Source organism: Bos taurus, chromosome 7, assembly GCF_002263795.3.
Source record: "Bos taurus isolate L1 Dominette 01449 registration number 42190680 breed Hereford chromosome 7, ARS-UCD2.0, whole genome shotgun sequence".
NCBI classification, from domain to species: Eukaryota; Metazoa; Chordata; class Mammalia; order Artiodactyla; family Bovidae; genus Bos; species Bos taurus.
Window position 1 is genome coordinate 71,620,466 of NC_037334.1, and position 27,883 is coordinate 71,648,348.

A 27,883-nucleotide genomic window follows, 5' to 3' on the forward strand; every position below is an offset into this window, starting at 1 on the left:
TCCTTCAGCTCCTCACCCCTCCCCAGGAGTGCAGGTCCTGTGCTGCTTCCTCTCTTTCCTCTGTCTTGCCCCTCCTGTGTGGATCTTGTTTGTCCTTCAGGTGTCCAAGGTCCTCTGCTGGCTTTCTGTGGGTACTGTGTGAGAACTGTTCCATTCGTAGTTGTATTCTTGATGTATTTGTGGGGAGAGATGAACTCCGTGTTCTCCTGCTCTGCCATCTTGATTCCTCCCTTCTATAGCCGCTTTTTGTGGGTTAGATCTAGTATCCCTGTATAATCAGATGTTTCTGTCAGCTGCTGCTTTTTCCTGATTGTGGTCAGACTTTCTCTTTGCCTGTCTTACAATTATTTTGTTGTTGATGAATCTGGGTATTTTAAGTAATATTGTTGCAACTGTAAAGTCTGACCCTCCTCCATGCCCCAATTATTTTTGTTGTTGCTATTTTGCCTGTCTGCTTATATGTGTAGTAATTTATCTGGACTTACCTGGACTTAGCTGTGTGATTCATTTCCTCTGGGATGTGTGGCCACTGATGGCTCTGTTTAGTTGGTTTTTGTTTTTGTTCTTGTTTTTTTTTTTTTTTTTTAATTTTAATTCTGGCTTTCTTGAGGTTGTGTCTGTTTCCACACAGTGTAGTGGCCATCCAATACTGGTCAGAGATTATATTCAAACATATCAAACCAATATGGCTTCCACTTACTATCAGTGGATCTATATGTGAATTCAGAAGTATATTCCAGGTTTAGATAGTTTTCAGGTCTGCACCTCTTGTGTTTCCTTAGTACATGTGCACAGGCTTCTGATAAAACAAGGATGTGTGAATAGTTTCATCCTTCTCGAGCGTGCACACCAACTCCAGTTAGCCAGGATATTTGAAACGCTTGTCAAGTGCCTCTATGACTCTCTCTCTTTTTATCTTCCCATTACATTTTTCTGTCCCATGGCTTTTTTACGTTTGTCTTTGCCCAACCAGGACTGCAACCACAGATCAGTAGAACCCCTGGCTTTCCCCATTTGCTTAGCTCTCAGATTACAGCACCACGAGGCATGGATTATTTCACCTTCTTTAAATCAAGTCAGTCCTCCAGCAGTAAAACTGCTGGTTATTCACAACGTACCTTGTGGTGTGAAAATTACCACACTGAATGATGGGAGGAAGAAAGGGAGCAGTCCCTAGGAAGTATGCCAGGGATTTTCATGGTGATTTCCTGAAGTTCAATAGTTTTTTCATAAATAAGCATTGTTCAATTTGTCGTAAGCCTGTAATCCATTTCCAGGACACTGAAATGGTTGTGGTTGATCTTTTTGTCGTTGCTCTTAGAGGGTTTGGAAACCTCGTTTAGCCACATCAGAAGTCTCACTTAGTATTGTTTTGAACTGTGCAAGTATTTTACACTTTCAAATGTTAAAATTAAATCAGAAAGGTAATTAACCCTTAAAATGGATTACAAACAGAAACAAATTGCTGTAACTATATCAAATTGATTACATGTTGGCATAACTATTTCAAGTTAATTACATAGAGAAGGTAATTTCAATAAATTTGGACATAATACTCTGGGTGTATATCCTTAGTAGAATATATTCTAAAGTTGGAAAAAAATGAGATCTTGAACTTTATGTAGTAGATAATAAGTAGTAATAGTCACATAGTGTTTGAAATTTTTGTTTATTGTTGGATAGAGCAAAATGAGTTAAGTATTTTGCTGTTACTGGGATTTCTGTTTTATTTCTGTATTTACTCCTGGGATTTCTGTTTTATTTAAGATGTATTTTCATGAATCTCTTCACTGAGAGGACCTAAAAGCAATGACTCCCTCATAACACCTAGATCTTGGTTTTGAAAAAATGACTGATTCCAGGTACAGGGAAGGCAGAGTACAAACTATTGCACTTGGAATATAATGTATGCCTGCAGCAAAGCTTACCCTTAGGGGGATAGATCCAGGCAAAGATTCGTGCATATCCTGAAAGTGGGCTAAGAAGTCTTGGGTAAGAAATCTGGAGTATGGCCTAAAGGGGCCCCACAGGAGGAAGAGTGCAGTCAGAGGAGGAGCTTGACTGGCCTATTTTGCCCAGGCCTAAGGAATGTGGAATGTTCAACTCATGAAACCATCTAAGCACTTTGTAACCATCTAGACTTTCTGCAGTGCTTTTTAAAAAAAGTCTCTTATAATTTTTAAAAATAACCCGAGGTAGAATTGAATTGCCCAGTTAGAGGCGTTTTGTACAGTTGACATTCAGAGGAAGATCATGTGGGGAAGGAAGTGAAGGTAGTCCTGGGGAAGAGGTCTGGTTTGTGTTAGACTTGGAAAACAGCAAAATTTGGTTTGGGCAGTTGAAAGGAAAATCTGGAAGAAAAACAATGGCATTTCCAAGGTGGGTGCATAAGCAAAAGATTGGAATGAAGAATAAGAGATCCAACTAGTTAGAAGAGAGGACTTGTGTAGTAATGGGAGATAAGACTGAGTAGGTTGGAATAGAAGTTTGTTGCAAAAAATAAAAGATTTCTGAATCTTGAATTTTTTTTTTTTTTTCTAACCTGTAAAACAGGTAAATACCTACATGCCCATCTCTCAGAATTGTCTTGGGAAACCGATGAGTAGAGCTCTAATGTGTCTGATAGCAGATGTCAAGCAGTGAAATCTGTACTGGTAGAGTTTATAGTGAACTGAATAACAGGCTGAAAAGTTGGCAGTTGCAGTGGTAACTGTTGAAATAAACTCCCTTCATCAAGGGCATTGTGTTTTTGAGGTTTTCCGTGACAGCTCCTGTGATGATTCACAATACAAAATAATGTCACTATTTCCCCCTGAGCTCTCAGTGATGGGGAGGTCTACTGAGTTTAGAGTCCTGTAAAATTTCTTTGGTTCCCATTCTTAAGGAAACAAAATTCTAGAACAGATGTTACCCCATGCGGCCTCCCCAGAATCTGGAGGCATGTGAGAGGGCCCTTAACCACATTAGACCAGAACCTGGAAGATTTGCACCGCAGGATACCAGCCCTGCCAGTTCACTTATGTGTGATGCTCTTGGCACTTGGCAGGCTGAGTAAGACTATGCACTGTGGAGTCTGTCCTTGGATTCCACAGCATTTCACAGTGTGCATGCCATCCTCGGGTTAAAGAATGTGTTCCGGCGGCAGAATAAATCCTAGTCTTTGTACTAGGATCAAGTTAGTCTCCTGGCACAGCCGGGAGACAGTGCAGTGTTCTTTTCAAAGTGCTATTTTTAGCTGTTACCAAGGAGATATTCAGCATGATATTGATAATTGCATTAATCCTCAATTTAACACAATCTGTGAAAGCAGCAGCTCTTTTCCAGTGTTTATTACTTAATGGGTCACTGAGTTGTAATTTATCAGACCAAAAAAATAAAACGCCTTCCTTAGAATAATTGGCCTCTGTAGTATGTTCCAGAGCCTCTTGGCCAGTTCAACTTTTAGGCCCAGTTGTAACAACACTGTGAACTTCTCTCAGGCTGCCTGCTCAGGCTGGCCCCCGTCAGTAATTCCTTCTGGGTATACTTTGGATCTAGGCTTTTCTTGTTGGAATATTAATGTTCTAAATTTACCAAATAATGATTAAACTCTTAAAACACACTCTTCACGAGAGCCTGATCTGGCAGTCTGAATGACTGATCTGTGTTCATAAAACATTCCTGGTAAGTTGGCATTGGAGAACAGATTATAGATCAGAAAGTAGCTTAAAATTAGAGAGATTGAAGTTGTTGATGGATGGGCATTGAACTCTTCATAACTTAATGAACCGCCCTTCCCTGAAGAATTTTTATTTTTGATAGTACTGTTTTAAAAAAATATATTACAGACCTGTGATACTCATGTGATATTCATGTGATCCTATAATTTTCTCTTAATTCATTAATATGCTACCCTGCATTAATATATTTTCTAATGTGAAACCAATTTTTCATTTCACTGTTAGAACTTTATTAGCCAGTGATATATGGTTGTTTGTGTGAATTTAAGATTGATTGAATGAAGTCACTACTATTTATAGGGTTTTCATTTTGCCCTAATTGAAATTACTTTAGAATTTTGAAGTGTTTTTTTTTTTTCCCCCACCCATTTCTCCACATACCCTCCTGCCCCAACCTTTGAGCTTAGTGTTTTTGTTTCATAATTTGTTTAGATTCTGCATATAAGAGAGAGCATATGGTGCTTGTCTTTCTCTGATTTCTTTCCCTTAGCATAATACCCTCGAGGTCTGTCCATGTTGTGTCAGATAGCAAGATGGCATTCCTTTTTTTTTGGTCTTTTTTGTCTAAGATGTCATTCTTTTTATGGCTAAATAATATTCCTTTGTGTGTGTATAACCGCAGTTTCTTTATCCATTCATCCTTTTTTTTTTTTTTTTTTTTTTTTGAGGTATGTTTCTTCTGTCTTTGGCTGTGTTGGGTCGTCTTTGCCATGTGCAGGCTTTCTCTCATTGTGGTGAGCAGGGGCTGCTCTTTGTTGTGGTGGGTGGGCTTCTCGTTGCAGTGGCTTCCCTTGCTGCAGAGCACAGGATCTAGGCACGTAGGCCCGCCCGCGCTAGTTGCAGCACGTGGGCTTAGTTGCTCCATGGTATATGGGATTGTCCTGGACCAGGGATTGAACCTGTGTCCCCTGGATTGGCTGGTGGATTCTTAACCACTGGAAAGCCAGGGAATTCCCTATCCATTTGTTCACTGATGGCCATTTCGGTTGTTTCCATATCTTGGCTATTGCATATAATGTTGCAGTTGAACATGGGGATGCAGCCATCTTTTTGAGTTAGTGCTTTCATTTTCTTCAGATAAACACCCAAAAGTGGACTTGATGAATCATATGGTAGTTCTATTTTTAAGTTTTTAAGAAATGTCCATATTGTTTTCCATAGTGGCTTCACAATTTACATTCCTACCAGCAGTGCTCAAGGGTTTTCTTTTCTCCACATTCTTGCCAACACTGGTTATTTCTTGTCTTTTGATAATAGTTACTCTAACAGGTGTGAAATGATATCTCATTGTAGTTTTGACTTGCATTTCCCTGCTGATTAATGATGTTGAACATCTTTTCATGTTCACCATGTATGTCATCTTTGGAAAAATGTCCATTCAGATCTTGACCCACTTTTTAATAAGGTTGGGGAGTTTTTGCTTTTAAGTTATATGAGTTCTTTTTGTATTTTAGATTACTGCCTTATCAAGTAGATGATTTATAACTATTTTCTTCCATTCATTTTGTTGATGGTTTCCTTTGCTGTGCAGAAGCTCTTTAATCTGATGTGGTCCCACTTGGTTATTTTTGCTTTGAGTGTCAGATTCAGAAAATCATCACCAAGACTTACTTCAAGAAGCTTACCACCTTTGTTTTCTTCTAGGAGTATTATGGTTTCCGGTTAATCCATTTTGAGTTAACTTTTGTGTGTGGTGTAACACAGTGGTTTGTTTTCATTCTTCTGCATGTGGCTGTCCAGTTTTCCCAGCACCACTTACTGAAGAGACTGTCCTTTCCCCAGTTATATATTAGTGGCTCCTTTATCATAAATTAATTGACCGTATGTGTGTGGGTTTATTCCTGGGCTCTCTATTCTGTCTCACTGATCAGTGTGTCTGTTTTTATACCAATACCATACCATTTTTATTACTAGAGCTTTGGAAGTGTAGGTTGAAATCAGGGAGTGTGATGCCTCCAACTTTGTTTCTCCAGGTCACTTTGTCTATTTGGAGTTGAAATAACTTTTAACTGGATTCTTTGTGGGGTTTTCTTTGCTTCCAGCATAGAATTCCCTTTCTTATGTGGAGAAAGTTCCCCTTGTTGAGTGCTGGTCAGTCCCCTGTGTTCACTCTGGTCTCTTGACAGCCAAGGCATGTGACTACGCTTGGCTCATTGGAGGCTTCTGACCAAAACTTTAAATCTAAATTAGGACAAAGAAAGGGGAATGGTTAGGGTCTGTTGGCTGTTATTACAGCCCTATCTTGGCGAGACTCTTCTCCTAGAAGACACATCAATATTTTTTAGCTTTTTGACTTCAGAGTTGCCTTGAGTCCTGTCTGTTTTATAAGCCCATGTTTTAGGCCTCCCTGTGATCGTGTGAGCCCCACGGTAGCTTTCCAGTAAACTTATGCCCTTAAAAAAAAATTTTTTTTTTTCTTTTTTGCCCAAGATAGTTCTTTTGCTTGCCTCCAGAAATCCTAACCGGGCTTCCCAAATGGCTCAGTGGTAAAGAATCTGCCTGCCAATGCAGGGACGTGAGTTTGATCCCTGGGTTGGGAAGATTTCCTGGAGGAGAAAGGGGCAACCCACTCCAGTATCCTTGCCTGGGCAATAATGGACAGAGGAGCCTGGCGAGCTGCTGTCCATGGGTTCGCAAGGGTCAGGCATGACTTAGCGACTAAACAACAAAAACACTAACCAGTTCAATAGAGGATATTACAGTTCGGGCACCTTCCTCTGGGTGGTAGTAGGTAAATGTGGCCACATTTTTATATTTTGATTGTCATCACCACTACCCATCTTATTTTTTCCTGTATTCTCTTGGAATAGGCCTTCTTCAGATATGTTATAAATGAATTATTATTGTCTGCTGAACATCTGGCCTGTAATAGATGTCGTAAAAATTAGATTCTGTTTATACCTATTTCTTAGTTTCTTTATTGAGATTCATCAAGTGTTCTGTTTCTTTCAGAGTATAGTAATAAGGTATTTGGAAAGCACCCAGATCTCAGCAGCTTATTTACAGATCTTCTCCAGAAGCATTATATTTTTTTAATTTGGTTCCTAATATTTAGAGTACCAACTGTTTAGGATGTCAGCTTGTACTGTCGATGAAAGAGTGTGCTAATTTTGTTTCCTCCCATTGGAGTTTTTATTGAGTCAGAAACTTCAAGAATGAAGGAAGAGATTTTTGGAGATTCTCTTTTTTTTTTTTTAATGCTGTCAAAGGTGGCGTGCTAGCTCTGCTTATGCCGGCCAACTTGCTGAGGTGTTCAGGGCTGAGAGCACACAGGGGCTCGGCACGTGTCTTTTTGGCTCCACAGACTAACATTCACTCTGCCTTTGAGTCCCATGAGTGCTCTACCATCTGTGTGAAATTCTGTTGATAGAAGAGGCTAGGAAAAGAGATTCCTCTGGGTTTCTTCAAATTCCCCTGTGTTAGCCTGCTAACAGCATACCGCCTGACCCTGCAAATAAGACTCATCCCCCATAGTGCACTCTGCCAGCCTCTGTATGTCTGCTTCATGACACAGAGTGCAGTTGTAGCTAAATAAGTATTACACTATTTATTTTATAGAAAAATAATAGCTAATTTTTGAACCCTTATTCACCAGTGGATTGGAAACTTTACATACATTATCACATTAACCCATAAATCTATTAGCCTTAATTTTTAGATGAAGAAATTAACGCCCAGAAAGATCTGAAACTTGTCCAAGATCATCTACAATTAATAAGTAGCAGATCTAGAATTTTAATTTATAAAGGTAAGCATACCAGTGGGTATATTAGTTTCATTTTTAGTAAATGGAAATTACTGTCCATGCAAAAGCCGGAAACAAAGAAAACCTGGGTTTTGTCTTTTTAGTGTCAAGAATTCACTGGATGTTTAGCCAGATGGTCATGTGTTTTTTTTCTGTGTGTTTGAGATGTAGGTAAAACTGACCCAGTTCTCAAAAGTCAAGCTGCTGCCAGTTGAATAGCCTAATGTGTAATGAAAGCTGGCCTTTCTGTTCACTTATCATAATACTGTATTTATTGTCATTCTCTGATCTTTTTCAGAGAAGGAGAGAAGAGAGCTCTAGACTAAAGGAGGAGGGAAATGAGCAGTTTAAGAAGGGAGGTAAGATGTGTTTTCAGCACTGATGCTGGCTGTCTTGACTCATTCTTTTGTAGAGTCTGTGAAGAAACACTGAAGAATGTTTGGAAACAGCTAGCAGATCTGAACTGCTAACAATACTGAAGAACAAAGCTCTTTGAGTTTTTGCTTTGGGAAACTCTGATCTGGAATGTTAAAAGGCTATTTGCTGAATTGCTGTCAAAAGGGGGTCTCAGTTCCTCACTTTGTGACAGTGCTGTGAATACTGGCCCAGTGCGTCCTGTGCTGCCTAAGAAGGGTTTTGCTTACACTTCAGTTGCTCTTTCAAGTTCCTTTTTCTGTAGATGCCTTAACTAGAGAGATGGTCCTTCTGCATTTCTTGTATTTGCTTAGGGATAGTTGAGGTTCATTTTTATAATTTGGGAGAACTGTTTGATCTTATTATCAAATTTGTCACATCTCAGAGTATGTATGCTTTGGATATCTAGGAGTAGTAACATCTTCCCTTTGTTATTTTTAGGTTAAAAAAAATTTTTTTTCATATATCCTGATTTATCAATTATCACTTCTTTTTTCTAAGAGAACTAAAGGTTCTCTGAAAGTTTTATCTCTTTATATTTTAGTATTAAATATTTCAAACCTGAGAAAGGAGTGACTAGGCAATTATCTTTTAGTATCCTAACTATAATTCTGTATGTGGCAAAGAATGTATGAGTTGATCACCATTTTCTCTCTAAGGTATTTAGTCAACTACTGGTTTTTAACATAGTTGCTTTTAGCTCTATAAAATGTCTCTCCAGACATTTCAGGAAAGCATTTTTAGTCTGGTTGACTCCATGAAAGCAGAATATCTTTAATGAAAAATATATAGAGTTTTTTCTTCATCCTGGGCTGTTAATTCCAGATTTTAGTCTCTTTCCTCTGTCCAGTTTCCTAATCCCCTTTCAAAACTCTTTACTAAATTGATAAGCCAAGTGAAAGGTGAATGTATAGAATGGAAAGCTATACATCCTGAGGTCATTTGGAATACAGTGATATCAGAAATAAAATCATAACGACTTCTTATATTTTCCCTTCTCCTCAGATTACATAGAAGCCGAAAGTTCTTATACTCGAGCCCTGCAGACGTGTCCCTCCTGCTTTCAGAAAGACCGGTCTGTTCTGTTTTCCAACAGAGCTGCAGCAAGGATGAAACAGGTATGTGTCTTGGACCCTGTCTTTTTCAGAAGCACATGGACTTGCACTGTGTTTGTAGGCTAGCTTCTCTCCGGAAACAAGCACAGGGGCTTTAAAGTCGCTGCTTCTCTTTTCCTACCCCTATATTTCGCTGATTTAAAGGGCATGGGAAGGATAGAAGCATAATTTTGAAAAACTTAAGTCAGATTACTGTTCGTATTCCTTATTAAAGTGGCTGAGTGAATACTTTCACAGAAGGAAGCCTGGCACAGTTTCTACCAAACCAGGGTAGGTTAATGAATCAAACAGCCAAGTAGTACATGTCCTAGAATAGCTCCAGCTGCTTATTCCAGGCCTCTGAAACTTCAGATAAGACTCGAAGGGACAGGAAGCAGTGCTTGAAACTGGACTTCAAGGTGCTTATCCCTGAGATTCTGATTTTCTGTTGAAAGTATGGATATAGGGAGAAGCATCCAAGAGTTGGGGTGAAAAGTACCCTTAAATGCAAAATAGGTGTCAGGGAAAATTCAGAAGCATTTTTGTATTTCCAAAGGATTGAGAACCTGATGTTGCAGGGTGAATGTAGAGTAGAGGAGAATGTTGTGATATTTGTTTGGTATCATGTTGGTATTAAAAGTTAGATTGGTGATTTGTTGATATTCCTGTTTAGACACCATAGTAAATCTTGCTGGATTGAAATGGTGAGAGCTTGAAAAAAAAACAGTACCCCTTGTTAAAGACTACTTATATTCAAAGCACAAGGGTAGAGGGTTTTTTTTACCTTTAAGCAACCACAAAGCAGGCATAAGATTGGGTGAAGTGGTTTTCTGTTTGTTTTGATCAGGTAACTATGTCATTTTCTTTTTGATGTCGACTGATGAGGGTTTTTAAAGGGGAGAGTGGGGGGGTGCACTTGAATGTTTGGACATTCAAAAAGTTTTATTTTAATCCAGGCTTGTATGTTTTGTTACTGGATTCAGTGTCCAGGGTGAAGTTTTTAATATTTTTAGAGTGATTCATGTGACACAAGAGAGGGAATAATTCTAGAGCATATAGAATATACAAACAGACATTTTGTATTAGGGGAAATAAAACAATTTTTAGATTTATTTAAAACAACATTCATTAATACGTTCTACCATCGATCAGAATTCACAACTAACAGTCTTTCCACTTAGCTGGAAAATTCTGATTTCACTTTTGCCTCTGGGAGATATCAAGCCACATTCATAGACTGGAAATTGTCATTGTGAGTTGAGATCGAGGACACCTTCAGTGTCAGAGAAAACACACCATACCCATTTGGCTCCTGGAATTTGGGATTCTTTGTTCTCACAATTACCAAAATTAGTGACATTGCTAGCATTAGGCTGCTGCTGCTGCTAAGTCGCTTCAGTCGTGTCCGACTCTGTGCGACCCCATAGACGGCAGCCCACTAGGCTCTTCTGTCCCTGGGATTCTCCAGGCAAGAACACTGGAGTGGGTTGCCATTTAGGCTAGCATTAGGCTAGTATGAGCAACTCGTTCCTAAGTTAAGAAGATGGATGGCCTTGTTAGTCTTCTGTCTGTCACAGCCGAGGGGAACTCAGACTTGCTCTGTAACTCTGACCTCTACAAGGGATAAGTTTGCTACTGGGCTCTTTTTGTTTGTTTTATTCTTTCAACTTTCATTCTTAATATTTTAAGAAGATACTAAAATTACAGACTTGGAGACTTTCAGGAATGCACTGAAGTGATTTAAGGAGCCTATTCTGAGTTTAAGGAAGTGATGGGTTAACTATTTTAAGAAGAATCTCTGAAAGACAAGTTTGCAGGCTCAGCATCCCTGATTGGGTATGCCTGGCCAAGCTTTATGTTTCGCGTCTAGAGGGGGAAAAGGCAAACTTGGAGTTAGGGCAGGTTTCAGCTCTAGGCCTGACTACACAAGAGTAAACAAAGTCCCCCAAAAAATAGGTTCTAAGAATAACTACTTGGGGGCACAAAGAATACCACCACATCAGCTGTACACACAAGTTATAGAGATTTACTCCTGTATCAGAAATTTTAAAAATAACATTGTGTGTATCAGACTTAACAGTTATCTAAAAGTTGGGAAAATACTGACTTCCAGTTTTCTATACTGCAGGACTTCTTGTTAGAGTTTTTAATATGTGAATTGCTATTTTGGACATTGGAAGAGATAATGTAGTTAGTGTTTCCCAGACAACTCTGGAACCTTTTTTTGCTTATTGTGGGTAAAGTACACATACTATAAAATTGACCATTTTAACCATTTTTAGATATATTCATAGTATTAGCAATGATCATCATGTCCAGTTCCAGTAATTTTTTATGACCTTAAGAAAAACCCATTAAGCAGTCACTCCCCATCCTGGAACTGTTTTTGATTGAATCCTGAAACTCATTTGGTAGACAGTGCTCTGAAATATTCTACAAAGTATTTGGCGTTTGCCATAGTAGCCATTATGGAAGTATTAAACACGTACTTGAACTAACATCTCTCTAACATTGTAGAACATTTCCAATTTGGAAAAAAATAGACATTTTAGAGCCTAGAAAAATTAAATAGCAGATGAATATCAGAGCTAGAATCTAGTTCTTTTGAGAGTCTGGTTCTCAAGCTAGAATCTAGTTCTTTTGAAATCCTGTGTTCTTTTCACTACACCATGCTTCTCAATTCAGCAAATTAAATTAGATATTTGGCAAATTCTTTTGTATTTTTGTTTGGTCAGTGAATCAATTAAGGTTCATAACTGAGACTACATGACAAGCCATGCTCTATCTGTATATGAACCACCTCTGTACTTTCTGGAAAATACCACTTTGGGTGTGATATGTAACAGTTCACCAAAGAGGAAGGTTACTCATTCAGTTATTCATGTATCAGTCATTTGTCCTGTTTATTGATAGAGTTTTCTCACTATCAACATTCTAATGTAAAATATTGCAGGCCAATTGCAGCAGTCTTTAAATAAAGATACTTCAGGAGGAAGCTCCTTGAATAATTTGTTGCCAGGAGACTTTCAAGTCAGCTGTCAGCATAGTTTGAATTTTAGCTTGGAAGTGGCATGCATGTTTTGGTGTGATTTCCTTAAAGAGCATGCATCTATCTCTGTAAGCAATTATTAATGATCAGTTTATGTCATTGAGCCTTTAAGCTGTTGAGACAGAATTAGGGTGACACATATTAATGATCTATTTCCTTTTAGGAGAAGAAAGAGATGGCCATCAGTGACTGCAGCAAAGGTACAGCGTTTTGGTCTTGTACATGTTAACATACAAGAGCATTACCTCAGCTGTCTGCTGAGTTGTGACTGACTCTTTTGTGACCCCATGGACTGTAGCCCACCAGGCTCCTTCGACCATGGGGTTCCCAGGCAAAGAATACTGAAGTGGGTTGCCATTTCATTCTCCAGGGGCTCTTCCTGACCCAGGGATTGAACCTTTGTCTCCTGCTTTGGCAGGTGGAGTCTTTACCACTGAGTCACCTGGAAAGCCTGTTAGTTCAGCTAGACAGCAAATACAGAGGCTCTCAGCCAGGTGTGTACTTGTACACATGCACCCTTCTGGGGCTGCTAAATGAGAAGCTTTGGGTCTTTCTCGGAGGTGTACTGTGCAGTAGTCATCTTAGTGAAAGCATTTTTTGAATGGATAGTTCAGTCAGTTTATCCTGTATTGGTAGATATGTGGAGAAAATTTAAACCTACCTTGGCCACAGAAACAGTATATACTTCTTGTGTGCTTGCCTTTGAAATGAAGATCTCAGCTGTTGCTGGGGCTTCTGAATCTGTGTGCTTGGTTAGTGGTGGTGGTTGCTCTTAGGAAAATGGTACTCCATTCAGATGTTGTACTTAATCCAAATCTCCTTGCCATCATTTTTTATCAAGTTCAACACAGTGAACAGTCTTTGTCATCTGATGTCTGAGCTCCATAATGATCTTTGCATTCTACCACCTCATAGAGACAGCTCCAGACATAGGGTCATTATTGTTTTTGGGTTTTTTTCCCCAAAATTTCCTGACAGGCCAGATGGTTGTCTTGTCTTTATAACCTGCTTGGTGTGGGAAACACACATAATCTTGTTCCTTGCATCTTGCTACTCGCATGAGTTTTTTCAAGCTAATATTGTTTTTTAAATTTGTATTTTCTTTTCCATTTTGGATAATATTTTCTCTGAGAGAATCAGATTTTAAAAGAACTTTATTTAAAAAAAAAAAGAAGAAGAAGAATCATATATATTGTCTAATCCTTCTCTCAGACCAAGCATGAATTCCCTCAATTGTTTTGTTTCTTTCGATTTTTTAATAACATTAACTAGTCACCCTCTCTTCTTTATACTTGGCAATTCATTAGAGTCTCTGAATGAAACTTAACACATTAGGATCCAGCAAACTTATTCTGATCTATTACTGTCTTCAGCTGGAACTAATTCTAAATGTACTGTTTTGTTTGGAAGAAGGTATTTAACCTTAATCTCTGTGAGATGTGTGGGTTTGACGAGTTTAAATTAGGAACAAGCTGCGATTTTCAGAGTTCTTTTCTTGGTAACCAAATGGAGAGAAAATGGCTTGTAAGCTGATTAGCGGGGAATATACTAGAAAACTACATTTCTAGCTGTCGCTCTCAGTCTAGGAGCCAAGAGAATGAGAGGAAGTGGGGGGAAGTGTTTGTTTTCCAGATTTGTTTTTGGTTTTGGTTAAACCAAAATACATGTGCTTATACTTAGTTGTTATGGCTACATATGGTTTATTGAATCCATGCGCAAAATACATTAACAATAGTACAGTTTATTTGGATTAAGTAGTACAGATTATTTGGATATACAGGACCTTTCATTCCCCTGCCCCCCAAATAAACGCATGCCCACTCTGTGTACAAACTTTGGCAAAGGACTTAACTCATTTGGAGCTCTTTGCTATGAAATACTATCTAAGAAACTGTGTGAAAACTGTGGAACAGTATTTAATGCCAGTCACCTTTATGCTTTTAGCCTTAGCAGGTAAATAAAGTTTAATTCTCTATAGGGATTGAGAAAGCAAATCACAAGTTAGAGTGATAAGTTGGTGTTAGAGGTTTCTATAAAGTAGTCATAGGGAATTCCCTAGTGGCACAGTGGTTGGGACTCAGTGCTTTCAGTGCCGGGGCCCGAGTTCAGTCCTTGGTTGGGAAACTAAGATCCTGTCAGCTGTGCTGCCAGTAAGAAGAGCAATCCTGGAAGGATTCCATCTCTTCGGTCAATATTTGCATTGTTAGAAGTTATCCACTAGTTGAGAAGGGGGCAGTATAGGAGTTAAAATGTAAATTAGAGGGTTCAGTTTTTTAAAAGATGGCGTGGTAGAGGTCACTGGAGTATTTTAAGAGAATATGGTATGCTAGACTAAGGGGAGGTTGACAGTGTGTAAAGATGAAATCCTGCAGTTTATGTTCTTTCAGAAAACCTTCTCCTGAACCACTATCCCCTTCCAGCCACTGCACCATTTCTTTCATCTGCTTCATTGAAAGACTGTCTGCCTGTCCATACCGTGTGGTTTATATCTTCGGCCCTGCCCTGTAGTCTGGAGCCCTGTACCCCACTACAAACTTGACATCTCCTTGGGACATCTGGTCCCATGGCGTAGCAGATGTGCCCAGAACAGACTCTGGTGCCTCCCAGTCCCCCACACATACATGAATGCATGAAAACAACTTTGTAGTTTTTTTCATACTAGTAAATGGCATTATTATCCATTCACTTGCTGAAACTTTAAAACCTTTGGAGTCATCCCTGAGTTATTCTCTCATTCCACATGGCTTAATTAATTAGCAAGTCCATTGGGCTCTGATTCAGAGACATTCCCTTAATCTGGCCTCTCCTTTCCATCTCCACATTTAGCAGCTTAGTGAGCACCCTCTGTCATCTGGGCTATTGCAGTGACCTCCCAGCTGTCTCACCGCTTCCACCCATACCCTTCACACTGTAGCCAAAGTGAGTTTTTAAAACTGTAAATCAGATTATGTCTTAATCTGCTTGAAACGATTCCAGTGGCTTCTTACCACACTTAAAAGGTCTAGTAAATGAACTATATTCCAATAAAAATTATAATAAATAACTAAAATATACAATCAGCAAGGACTTACTCCATAGCACAGGAAACTCTACTCAGTACTCTGTATTAACCTAAATGGGCAAAGAATCTGAAAAAGAATAGATGTGTGTGTGTGTGTATATAACTAAATCACTTTGCTCTACACCTGAAACTAACACAACATTGTGAATCAACTGTATTACTCCAATATAAAAACTTTTAAAAAATACAAAATAGAAAAAGTCCAAGCTCCTTTCCCTGGCCAGCAAGGCCCCCATGACCTGCTTGTTGTGTATCTTCAACCTCATCTCTTCTGCACCTCTGCCTGTCACCAAGATGCCGAAGTTATTCCTGCTTTTAGATCCTTTACTCTTTTTAGTTCTTTTTCCTATACTGTCTCCCTCAGCTTTTCAAATAGCTGGCTTCCCTCAAGTAATCCCTTTTCATATTCTTTCCACTCTTTATAAAGTCACTTATTCCCCTCTTCTTTTGAATTTACATCACCTTGTTTTATTTTTCTCTGTAGCTCTACAGCTACCTGAAATTATTTGTATGCCATCTTCTGTTGCCTCCTGGAATAGGTTAAAGCTTCATGAAGACTTGGACCTGGTCTGTTCTGGTTACACTGTCCTCTGGAGGGTCACTACCCTAGGTGCATATATTAGGTATAAACAAACAGTTACTGAAACCATGAATGAATTTAAAAATGAGGATATCATTTGAAAAGAAAAAAGTTTTAGAGTCATGATACTGCTTTTTAACAGAAAAAATAAAAAACACAAAAAATAATACAAGAATGTAGTGTACTTGAACCAAAACATGGGCACCGGATTATTATAAGGCATTTGTTGTTGGATAAAAGAGAGGATATTATACACTAGTCACCTAAGGGTGTTAGAGCAAGAGTTTGAACGAACAGTGAGGATTTAGCTAAAAATACCACCTCAGTTGTCATTATGTGACCTCCGTAGTTGAGGCCTAGAAAACGAGAGTAAATGATAGTCTGCCACTGTTCTGCCTCAGTTCTTTAACATGCACCTTCAAATTCCCTCTCACTTTTTCACTGTACACTTGAGCTCTGTTGTTCTGGATTGTTCTGAAGTGGGTGAAGGATCTAGGTGGAAACCAGGACTTGGGGTATAGACCAGGGTTGGGTAAACTACAGCCACAAGCCAAATGCAGCCTGCATGCCACCTGCTTTTGTACAGCCTGCAAGCTAAGAATGGTTTTTACGTTTCTAAATCATTGGAAATAAAATCAAAAGAGAAGTAATATGTTAGGACACATGAAAATTATGTGAGATTCAGATTTTCGTACCCATCAATAAAATTTTATTGTAATACAATCACCCTTATTTGCTTAGGCATTGTCTGTGCCTGCTTTCATGCTGCAATAGCAGAGTTCAGTAGTCGTAACAGTCTGTCCCACAAAGCCTGAAATCTTTACTACCTGCCCTTTACCGAAAAAGTTTGCTGACCCTAGGTATAACCTTTAACAAATAACTCTTCCTATGGAGCCATGAAGAATGATTATTGAGGAAACTTGATATAACTGAGGGTGTGTAGGCCCTTTTTCCTCATGGTAACAGTTACTTCTTCCCTTTTTACAGCAATTCAGTTAAACCCCAGCTATATCAGGGCAATACTGAGGAGAGCAGAGTTGTATGAGAAGACTGACAAGCTGGATGAAGCCCTGGAAGACTATAAATCCATATTAGAAAAAGACCCATCAGTACATCAAGCAAGAGAAGCTTGCATGGTAAACCTGATTTTTTACAAAAATATTTTCTATTCCTTGTGTTACTAGTCATTGAATCTTAAATAATCTTCTGAGACACAACTACATGCCATTCGTATGCTTTTGAAAAGCTTATTGGAAGGAATATGCAGGAGATAGAGCTTTGAAATGGTGGCTGCAGCGCACTGCACCCTGTACTGTTTAACCTTCATTCTAAAACTGTTGTATAAACCTTTGACCTCTAGGTTAACAAGAACTTTATTTTGTTGTTGGACTAGGGAAACCTTGTCTGCTTATAGGTGTACAGTTTAGTCGAAAGTGAGCCTTAGTATTATAGATAATAAATTTGTGGTTTTCTTTTCCTTACTCAGTCACCAAGTTTCTACTCATTGTCATATGTGCAGAACATTTCCAGTTAAACATATCCTAATCTTTTTATCCTTCTTAAAATGACTCTAGTTCTTGTCCTTGTCACTAAAAATCCTTTTCCTTCTAAATGTCATATTTTTATGTCAGTAGTAAATTAAAACTAAATATTACTTGTTTTCCTCTCTTTAAAAGTAACTGTATGTTTGTGCTTTTACCTCTATCATCACTCTTTATCTCCAATGCATAGGGTATACTGTTAAGGATTTCCTACAAAATTGGATGTGTGTCTCACTGCCCCAAAATAATAGGTGTTCAAATAAGTTCGACTGACACTGGCTTTAACTAAACAGGTTTCTTGATTGCCAGACTTTTCAGAGGGCATTAGAATGGAGAGGTCTGTCCTGAACCCAGTATGTAGCTGAGATGGCAGGAGCCAGAGAGCTACAGGCATCTTTTATTTAGCCAGACTTTTTGGTTTTGTTTTTTTAATTGAGGCTACATACCAACATTTAAAAATGGAAAGAATTTTTAAATGAATAAACTTTTATCCATTTCAAGTGGATAAAATTAAATGGATAAAAATCTAAGTTGGGCTCCTTTTGAAAGTTGGAAAATGTGGACATGTGGGCTCCTCCTTGCACTCGCACATGCTGGCGTGGGGCTGAGTGCTCCGATTACATGGCTGAGCACACCAGTGCTATTGGCTTACACCCGGTCCATTACTTATTTACGTTTCCTGTCAGTTCCCTGAGGGCATCTGAGCCCCTACTCCACAGGATCTCCCATTTAATTCATGGGACTGTTTTTCCACCAGGCAGACCTGAGAAATGTTGACTCGTCTCCATGCATTAATATCAGTATCCTAGGTAGTTTGGGTTTTCTTTAGCTTTGTTTTTATACCCACTTGAGGTGAGTTCCTTTGGTTACAACAGGTCTTTTATTTACCTAGATATGGAGTAATCGGAGAAAGGTTCATTTGGGTAATTAAAATACATACGCAATTTGAAAGCATTTTTAATCCTTTATCTGAGTTTTAACGTATCTCTGAATGGTGTTAGGATTAACTTAAATTGGACATGAGGAAAGGGACTAGAGTACTTAAAATCTTGGCTAAATTCATGGTGGCCTTTATCCTTGTCAAATTAGTGTTAAGACAAAGGGAGCCTTTTATTAAAGCTTGTTGTTATAGGCGTAAAGAATTTATTTTATCTTGAATTATTACAACGGAGTTAATACTGGAATCGCAGAGTGTGTGGGGGCAACTCTAGAGCTAAAAGTGCCCAGAGAAGATCTGTGGCTCTCAGCTGGAGGCGATCTGGTTCCGGGGGACATTTGGCTATGTGGGGGGTCACTTTGCCATGGTGGGGAGCGTCCTGTTGGCATCACTAAAGGCCGGGGGTGCTCTGACCACTGCACTGTGCACAGGGCAGCCCCAACAGCAGACTGCCCCGTCCAGACTATCGGGCCAAGGTTGCAAAACCCTAAACTGGATGATCGTTTCAGAATATCAAATATCGATCTGATGCTTTCTCAACAATTAAGTTACATAAAGAAAGGACTTCAAGTTAAAAAATACAAGTGAGCAGAAACTATTTATAAATATCAGCCATTATCCCACCACCTGAATATACCACTGTAAACATCTGATGTTTATCCTTTCAGATGTTCTGTGTGTGTGTGTGTGTGTGTGTGTGTGTGTGTGTGTGTGTGTATGTGTATTTTTCACCAAATTTTTATTGAGGCCCTGCTGAGTCCACTCCAGTGATCCAGGAACTGTGTATAGCATTGAACCAAACAAAACTCCTGTCTCTGTAGTGCCCCCACAGAGAAATATTTGGGATTTTTCTATAGTTGGTAGGATCATATATGTGTGCTTTAACCTGATCTCATTTTCACACAAGGTTTGTAAAAATGTTTCTCAAATTCAAAATAAAGCCAAAAGATTTTCACAACCCTGTTTTGGTGCTTTTTCCCTCAGAGATTACCTAAGCAGATTGAAGAACGCAATGAAAGACTGAAGGAAGAGATGTTAGGTAAGTCTGCCTCCCTTGCCTTCTCTTTACCATAAACAGCTCAGAAGCTGGGGGACACAGCCATCCGTCCTTTTATTCATTAGAGGAGAACTCAACAGTTGGAAACAGCTTTGAGGCCTTTCTGTGGTTCAGTACCAATATCATGGGGCACCAGCAACTTGGGGCTCATGAGTTCTTACTCAGTTTTGACTCTAAAGGACCAGTGTAGTTTAGAGTGGATATCAGCTTTTCAAAAACTAAACTTCCATTTTGCTTTTATTTTTTTGGTAAGTTTTCCTGCCTTCAAAATGCAAACATAATTAACTCCCATCCCTGGGGGTGCCACCAATCTCTCTTTCAGATCATCAGTTTCATAAAAACGGTTGAGTTTGTTCACTGAGGAAACAATTTCAGTTTTTAAGTTCATTAGGATGCAATCAGTACAAGCCAGTACCCTGTGAAAACCAAGGGGATTTTTGTTTTGAAAATAACATTCAGAGGCCCTTTAGTATTTGAGAAGACATGAGAGGGTAAGAATTAGTAGTAAATGGGAAGAGGGCAAAAAACTCTGTGGGTGGAGGGTCAGGGGAAATGGTTTCATTTGACCCGTGTTTTAGTTAGTTCTTATATTGGCCAAACCGTGTTTATGGTTGGGATTAGAGGGCTCTTCATTGGAAACAGTCTGCATGACCAAGAGGAGTAAAGGTTCCTGGACAGAGACCTGCCCAGCACAGTCTGCTTAGAACCTGTGTGATAGTTGTCTGTTCATGATCTCCTGTTTATTTTCCTTATGAAGAATCTATATCATGAATTGCAGTCACATGGGCCAAAAGGAAAGATCACTTAAAATAAATTGAGCCTGACCATTTATGGCCTTTAGGAATCAGTGTCAGAAAATGAGACAAATTTCCCAAAAGATCACTGACAGAGAGTTGATTGAGGAGAAACTACTGACCCAGTAAATCCAAGTGTGGGCCCTGCTGGGTGGACTCAGACTCCCAGGAGAGCTGCTTCAGACGTGGGCAGATCTCTGGAGCCTTCCTCAGTTCTTCCAAAATTGGCTCTTTCCCTAATTTACATTTTTAATCAAATTTGACACCATGTTTGAGCCAAAAAGTTATTTTGGAGGTACTTTTTCTTCAAAGAAGGAAGAAGAGTATTCCTCACCTATTCAAAATGATTATTTATTTTAGCAAAAAGGAAAAAGGTGTTTGCATTTAGCTGAGCTGGATTTTGCGCTGAAAGAGAAGACTTGGTGAATGACCATACTGGTCACTTAGGCACTGATCTCTGGGTCCATTTTTTTTTTTTTAATCACCATGAAACAATAAATGGATAGATATAAACTGAATCTTACTGCCATTGTTAGTTCCAGATGGAATTAAGTTCCATCTGTCCTTGTCACTCAGGTCTCATAAGCTAATGTTTCTTGTCTTGCGGTTTTGGCAGTTACTTAGGTTGTTCCTTTCATGAAATAACGTAAGTTGCTTGGTAAATAATGCGTCAGTCTGTTGTTATACATCAGTAGTCTGAATGAGCGGACTCCTTTATTTTCTTCATGAATATAATGATAGTGCATAAAATACTGCTTCTTGGTAGCATCTACCATAGGAGAGCCTTAAAGGGAGAAGTCACTCTCAGCATTGTATGAGCTTCCTGATGTGTCCCTCCTCGTTACGCATGAACTAGCTTTGATTCGTGCACTTTAAGATCCTTGGAGGCTGGTGCCTCCAGATGCGCAGAGCCGTATCACTTACTCAGAAGTCCCGTGCAGGCTTTTTGCAGTGGACTGCATGACTTTTAGTTTGTTCGGTACTCTTGATTTTCTTTTCCTTTTCTGTCTGTAACTTGACTTCCTTTTTGTTGGAAATGTACCCCCCTCCTTGGGAAAAAAAGTTCTAATTGAAACTATGAGTGGGCAGAACATACTTGCTCCTCTCTTCTTAGCCTGTCGTTTGTAAATGTCATCCTTAGAACAGGAGTGGCCATTGGTCATAGTGCCACAGTCCTTGCCAGAGAGGATGATCGTGCTGACGTTAGATTAGAGGAAAGGGGTCAGTCACTGGAGTGTTTACTTGTTTGCCCTCTTCTCTTCTCTGGGAAGACAGCCTCCCTGTTGTAGCCAGGGAACATAAGGTTTAAAAGGACTGCAGGGTATAGTCACTGGTTTGATGAGGTGGGAAAGATGCCCTGGACAGAGCATCTAGCTTCTGTTCCACCCATTCCAGATGATCTGTCTTCCCACCTCAGCTGAGAGTCTGTCCTGACCTGGAAAACCTAGAGCTGGACATGAAACTTATTGACTCCTTCAAAGGTCAAGAGCCGTGGGCGAGGTGTTGCCCCAGTGACCCTGCCTTTCTTTCACTAGCTTCCAGCTGCTCGGCACACACGGGGGCCTTGTTCGTCATCCAGTCCAGCTTTCCACTTGTACCATCCCCTCCTTCCACCTTCTTGGAACATGTTACCAGTCCCCTGAGTCCTGAAGTTACTCAGGTGTTTGCTCCTGACCACTAGCATCCTAATGAGTGTGCATTTGTGAACTAAATTAAGAACACCACCTTGTATGATCCATGTTAAAAAGTGAGATTTGGAGCTGGAAGTAACTTGTTCGTGTCATTGTAAGGGTTCTTTTGACTATTCCTTCGCATTAAGGGCTTCTGTGCAAGTGATTCAGGGTCCTAGAATCTGGTCGTTCCCTCGCCTGTTACTGGCCCTGAAAGCTGCTGCAGCCAGGCTCCTTTCCCACATTTTTCTTCCTGCTGCACTCCCTAGTCCTTAGCTCAGACTGTGCACTTGCCATGTAGTGGGTCTGGCCAGCAGAGAGTCTCAGCCAGCCCGCGTTGCTGTTGCCCCTCAGTAGCGAAGGCCAGTTGGGGGTTTTCAGTGCCCTCCCTGCACTTTGCCTCATTTCGTGGTTGCTATTCCCATAGCTCCTCCTCTCGGGAGAATCACTCCTGCTGCTTTGATAGTTAGCTTGGTAAGGAACTGACTTCCACTTTCACCCAGGAGCTAATATATAAGCATTTGAATTGGGTTTAAATTTTATTTTCTGTTTTCTGTGCTGTCTCTTAATTTGCCTTTTGCTCAGAGGACATTAGGAGTCAGCTGCATGGCTTAGTTTCCTGCCTCAGAAGAGGAAATGCAGTGTCAGGATTCACTTGTGTGCAGTCTGGTTCTCCTAATAGAGGATCTATTCCACGAGGCCTCCACCTCAGTGATCTTGAGAAGGTGAAAACAAACTGTCTTCCTGCCTCTCCTGACAGTAAGCTGACTACTGCCCAGTCACTGTCTCCAAAGAGAAGTGATGTATAACAAGTCAGTTGGTTTATTACAATGCAGTGTTGCTTGCAGACACAGAAATTCAATATTTATCAGAAGTGGATCCAGTGCCAAGCCTTGGTCTCTAGTCCTAAGTGTTCTTGTCTGAGCCCAAGCACTGTTGGACTCTTCTCTTTGCCATGGGATCTGGTCTGAGAGATGAGATCCTTACAGTTAAGGACATGTGGACACGTTCAGGCCGAGTGGTGGTACCAGGTTTGCTACAAGTGGAAAGAAGGGAACCTGATTGATTACTGCCCAGATAAGGGGCGGGTGAAATCTGGCAGTCAGTGGAGAGTGTCGGAGATGGGCCAGATGGCAGATGGTCCTGTCTGGGGTGTGCAGAAGCTGCTTGAGGCTCTGAGAGTCCAGCCTGACTGAGCAGCAGCAGGAAGTCTGAGCATGTGATCGTGTGCACAGCCGAAAGCCTGCTCTCACTGAAGGTGCTTGTCTACCACCATCGTAAACGGTAAGGGTGAGTTGTGCAGACACCACAGCTTGGTTCTGCCTTAATGTTGGGCTCTGTCTCCTTATGTCCCCATTGGTCCTACACTGATTTTAGAGCGTTGTCAAATTGAACTGTAGTTGATTTACAAAGTTGCTCAGCAGAAGAAAAAAAAATACCTGCAGTGCAGAAGAGGCAGGTTCCATCCCTGGGTTGGGAAGATTCCCTGGAGAAGGAAATGGCAACTCACTCCCGTGTTCTTGCCTGGAGAATTCCACGGACAGAAGGGCCTGGCAGGCTGTAGTCCATGGGGTCGCAAAGAGTCGGACATGACGTGACAACTAAACAGATCATCAGCACCACTGTGTTAGTTTCAGGTATACAGCACAGTGCTTAGGTATTTTTGCAGGTTATACACCATTTGAAGTTTTTACAAGATAACGGGTATAATTCCCAGTGTATCTTTTTGCTTATCTATCTTATATATAGTAGTTTGTGTCTTTTATTTCCATACCCCTAATTTCAGAGCTTCTTTACCCGACAGCATAGACATCAGCTGTTTGTTCAGTGAATAAATGGCCTCTTTCTTGTAATGTTGCACTAGCTCTCTGTCAGAACCTTTGGGTTTGTTCTTCACTTTGCCGCACAGCATTATTAACACTGAAAACTGTTCTCCAACTATCAGTGGCCTTGGCCGCACCCTCCCACTTCCTTTCAGTCCTGTGGACTTGCCGCCCTCCCTTGCCCCCGTCTCCATCCATTTTCACCGCACTGCCTACTCCCTCTGTCTCAGACCGTTGCAGTTCTGCCTGTCCTTGGTGACTGAAATGCAGATTCACGTACACAGCTCTGCCAGGTCTCCCTCCTTCCTGCCCAAGCTGGAGGGGATCATCTGCTTACTGATTCTCATAGCATTTTACGTCTTGACTCCATGTGAACTGGCTTGTGTGTATGCTTTTCCATCAGACCTAAGCTTATTTTGGTATAAAGACAGTGTCATGTATCTTTGCATCCCCACTGCACATACGTACTTGGTACATGTTGGTTAATTCAAGTCAGGTAACCTCAGGTCTTCTCTTACATGGAGACTGTTTGATCATGTGTCTTTATTACGTGTCTGGTACCTGCCAGGGATTTTATGTGCGTTATCTATTTAGCAGGCAGACTTCCCATCTTCTGTTCTGCTGTTCTGGTGGTAATAGTCAAGCTATTGTGGAATGTTAGGAGGGCAGAGATACGAGAATAAAAGGAAAAAGTGATGCCACACGTGTTAGGTTGGGACCTTGGAGAAACAGAAGCAAAGATTGGATTAGAAATATGAGGGGTTTATTAGAGGGAACACCTGCGAGGGGAAGTGAGCAGAGACAGGGAACTGGACGTGACTGGGATCCCGTCAGGTCCCTGAGAGGAGTAGGGACCTGGGTCAGAGAAGTCCTGCCTTGCAGGTTAGTCCCAGGGACGCTTCAGCAAAGCCACTGGGGAGCCAACACCGCCTGTCACAGGGGCCCCTGCTCTGTTCTGCAGGGCTCGGTCACTGACTGAACAGCTGTGGGACCTGCGACCTTGGCGTGGAGGCGCCCTGCATCCAGAGAAGTGCGTGTTCTGGCTGCCACTCAGTGGAATCAGCCAGGCCAAGGTTCCCAGCTCCTTGCGGTGCAGGCGCTTCAGCCTGATGGGCAAAGCAAGGGCCGGTGCACGGCCCCTGCTCCACTCTGTCCTCAGTGTGAATACTCGTGCTCTGGTTTCACTGCCATCTCCAAGGTACAGGGGCCTCCTCACCACCTTCAGTACCTGCTCCCATCCTTCAGGGCCTCTGCCCTCCTGAAACGCCTGCCTCACACCCCCGCACGGGCCTGGGGGCTCCTTTGCACTCACCCCAATCTGTGTCTGCCTGCTAGACTGTGAGCATCTCAGAAGTTACACCAGAGTAACTCGTATTTTTTAGATCCCAGTGCCTCGTGTAGTGGACACCAGATAATACACACATTTGCCCTGGAGATTGTTGTTCCGGCCGTGGACATGGCTATGCAGTGATCCCTTCCCCCGGGTGATGGCCCCAGGCTTGGCTGACAGTCCAGAGCCTTGGGACAGGCACCTCCTTGCTTCACTCACTCTGTGTCAGAGGAGCCAAGGATTGTGCCAGCAGTGACATTTTAGTGGGCTTCTTTAAATGTTTGGTTCCCTCCCTGTCCTCTTTCTTCAGTCCCAAGACAAACTGCCAGAGTTCTGGCTGACTTGCGCTGTCCTGGGGAGGCCCTGTCTTTCCTGGCTTCCTATTCACGCATCTGTCTCCTGCCCTACATGGGGCCTCTCTGTGCTGCCCCTGGCGCGCAGGGACGAGGCCTGTGCGATGACTCTTCCTCCATCAGCAGCACTGAGCATGTGTGTTCTGGGTTTGGGAAGCCTGTCTGGAGAGTGGTCAGTCTGGGTTTCTGTGAATATGGTGAGCTTTTCTGGGGGCTAAATCTCAGACTGAGTCCAGAAGTTCTTTCCAAGAGTTCCCAGGAAAGGCCTTGGCATTTAAAAGCATGCATCTTTAAGTTCTTTATCTGGGATTTATTTCAAAGTGGGAGATCTCAGAGTAACAAAGCTGCCAACAAGGGCAGCAAGGTGAGAAGGAATCTGTACCTCTGATGAGCAGGGGTTTCTTTTTCTTTTATCCTCTTCCTCCTCTCCACTGGAAGCAGACCTGCAAGAAAAATTTAGAACCGTTTAGAAATGATTGAAATGCATATTTACTCATCTTAGCCAAGATTTTCCAAAACACCCTAGTTTCAAATATTCCATCCTGTTGCCCCACAAATCCCAGTCTCCCAAATGTCCTGGAAACTCCTACTTTTGTATAAGCTCCATGTCCCCCTTACATGGAGAATCAACATAAAAATCCATGGTTATGCTGTGTGTGTTCATTTGACTTTATGACGTGAACTCACCTGGTGATTGACAAAGAAAGCCCGAAACTCAGGGAGGGAAACTAGGCTGTTGAGGTTGATGGAGCTGTGCAGGAGAACAAGATCTCCCGTTACCCCAGAAATGATGAGTTTGGTTTGGAAGCTGAGACTTGACTTGGAAAAGCAGGAGGCTCTTGAGTTTCAACCTCAGGTTCAGTAGAAATCTGCTGAGTGGAATTAGATTCAGCAAGTGACTCTGCTGTTTCATGGAGAACAGACTTGGAGGCGCCTCAGCCCTCCCCGCCAGGCTTGGCCTTCAGTCCCCGAGGCAGCAGCTCATCACTCAGCCCAGAGAGCCTGTCCCCTGGGGATTCTGGCCAGTGTGGCCAAGAAGCTTTGCTGTCCCAGCGGGGCCCCTTGTGCTCATCTGTGCAAGCAATGGCTCAGGTGGATGGCACTGAAATGACTGCTCTACTGTTGGTACATTGGGGGCTGAGGGTTTCATAATTTTAAAAGCAGGAGTTTCTTTAACTGCAGAGGAATACTGTGTTTTGTAGTCAGATAGGAAGGCAGTTGGAATCTCTTGCTTCTGCCGACTCCCTGTTTTTACTGGACTCTTTGCTTTTTACGTTGCAGGTAAACTAAAAGATCTTGGGAACTTGGTTCTCCGGCCTTTTGGACTCTCCACAGAGAATTTCCAGATCAAACAGGATTCCTCTACTGGCTCCTACTCCATCAATTTTGTTCAAAATCCAAATAACAACAGATAACAAAGATAACAATAGCTTTTAAAGCTGGCTTGGAAATTGTGTGCTGCTTGGATTAGCAAGGGGAAAGGCCCTGCCAGTGTTTAACTTCTAAAAGCATCTGATCTCAGAGACAGGCTGTCTCGTAGAGCCCAGCGCTCCCTTCTCCCCCTTGTTTTACGATCAGGGTGAAATGCACTTCCTGATACAGTGAGCCTAATTTGATTTCCATTTTACGGTGGTGTCTGTGCTGCTGTTGCCCTGGTTCCAGCTGTCCTTTGTTTTGTCCAGGAGAAAGCCTGCTTATCGAGACTCACCTCCCTGAGCTCCACAAACACAAACCCAGCTGGAGTCTCGTGGGCTGAGCAAACCTGCTTGGCAGAGACCACTTGGCCATGTGTGATGGGGTCCCCGCCTGCTGTCCCCTCGCCCCGATCACACACACTGCCCTGCGTGGGCTCCAGCATCTCCTGGTTTCCTCTGGTAATAAATGCTTTCTGTGACAGTCTGAGCTGGGTTGTGAATTTTGTCCCCAAAATAACAGCTAGAGCAGAAGGCGTTCTGGCTGTAGGAGGCAGTGTTGATTTCGAGCAGTGTTACTGGAGTCCAGTCCTCCCAGAGCCTTAGCTGCCACCTTGAAGACGATCGGGAGGAGCTGAGCATCCACCATGTACTAAGATTCAGAAACCCCACCTCACAAGCTGTCCCGGGCCTCTCAAGGTTTGTGCAGATGCTTATGAAATCAGTGTTTTTGACCAAGTAACCAGTCTTACTTAAAATGGCTTCGTTTAGGAATGCTGGTATGTGAATCCCAGAACAAAACCGTCTTCTCTTAGATTCCATGAACCCAGAAATTTCAAAGGTAGTTTTTTTCTAATCCTCAGTGCTGGTGAAAAGCTTTTGATTGTTATGGTTTAAGTGTTAAAAGCAGTGACATTCAGGTTTCATGTTAGAAATGAAGTACACGTATAATTCTGTAAATGACATGCAGTACGCATGCTCCCAGTGTTAAGAATTGTGCTGTTTTTCTGATCAGTTCCTCAAAGCTTCTTAGCGTCTGTTGTTAGGCAGTGGAATGATCTGCTGTATCCACACTCTGTGGTTCGCTAAGCCTGTCTCCCAGGTTTTTTGGCAGGGCAGCGTGAGAGATCTTAGCTCCCCAACTGGGGATTGAACCCATGCCCCCTGCATTGGAAGCACTGGACCCCCAGGGAAGTCCTGCCTCCTAGATGGAAATCAGATTCTTCATGCAGTTTATCAGGGGGAAGGAAAAAGAATGTGGTTAGTTTTGCTTTGCTGTCTTTATGATAAATCTGGTATCTAAT

General features: G+C 41.5%; 1 protein-coding gene and 1 long non-coding RNA gene across 3 annotated transcripts in view; one reads left to right on the plus strand and one right to left on the minus strand.

Annotated features, from left to right (window-relative positions):
• The window catches only part of TTC1 (tetratricopeptide repeat domain 1), a 48,891-nt gene extending 21,825 nt beyond the window's left edge, over window positions 1-27,066 (plus strand). For both annotated transcript variants that reach the window (NM_001034217.2, XM_005209680.5), the window contains exons 3-8: window positions 7,763-7,823; window positions 8,884-8,996; window positions 12,185-12,221; window positions 16,650-16,798; window positions 19,125-19,179; window positions 26,449-27,066. In NM_001034217.2, coding sequence (NP_001029389.1) covers window positions 7,763-7,823; window positions 8,884-8,996; window positions 12,185-12,221; window positions 16,650-16,798; window positions 19,125-19,179; window positions 26,449-26,582 — 549 coding nt within the window. In that variant the 3' untranslated portion in view covers window positions 26,583-27,066. The remainder of the gene's footprint in view (window positions 1-7,762; window positions 7,824-8,883; window positions 8,997-12,184; window positions 12,222-16,649; window positions 16,799-19,124; window positions 19,180-26,448) is intronic.
• Window positions 13,743-26,453, minus strand: LOC132345785 (uncharacterized). Its single transcript, XR_009495336.1, has 2 exons — window positions 25,550-26,453; window positions 13,743-23,262 (listed from the first exon to the last, which is right to left on the minus strand). It is a non-coding gene; the product is annotated as an uncharacterized lncRNA (long non-coding RNA).
• Window positions 27,067-27,883: the final 817 nt, after the last annotated feature.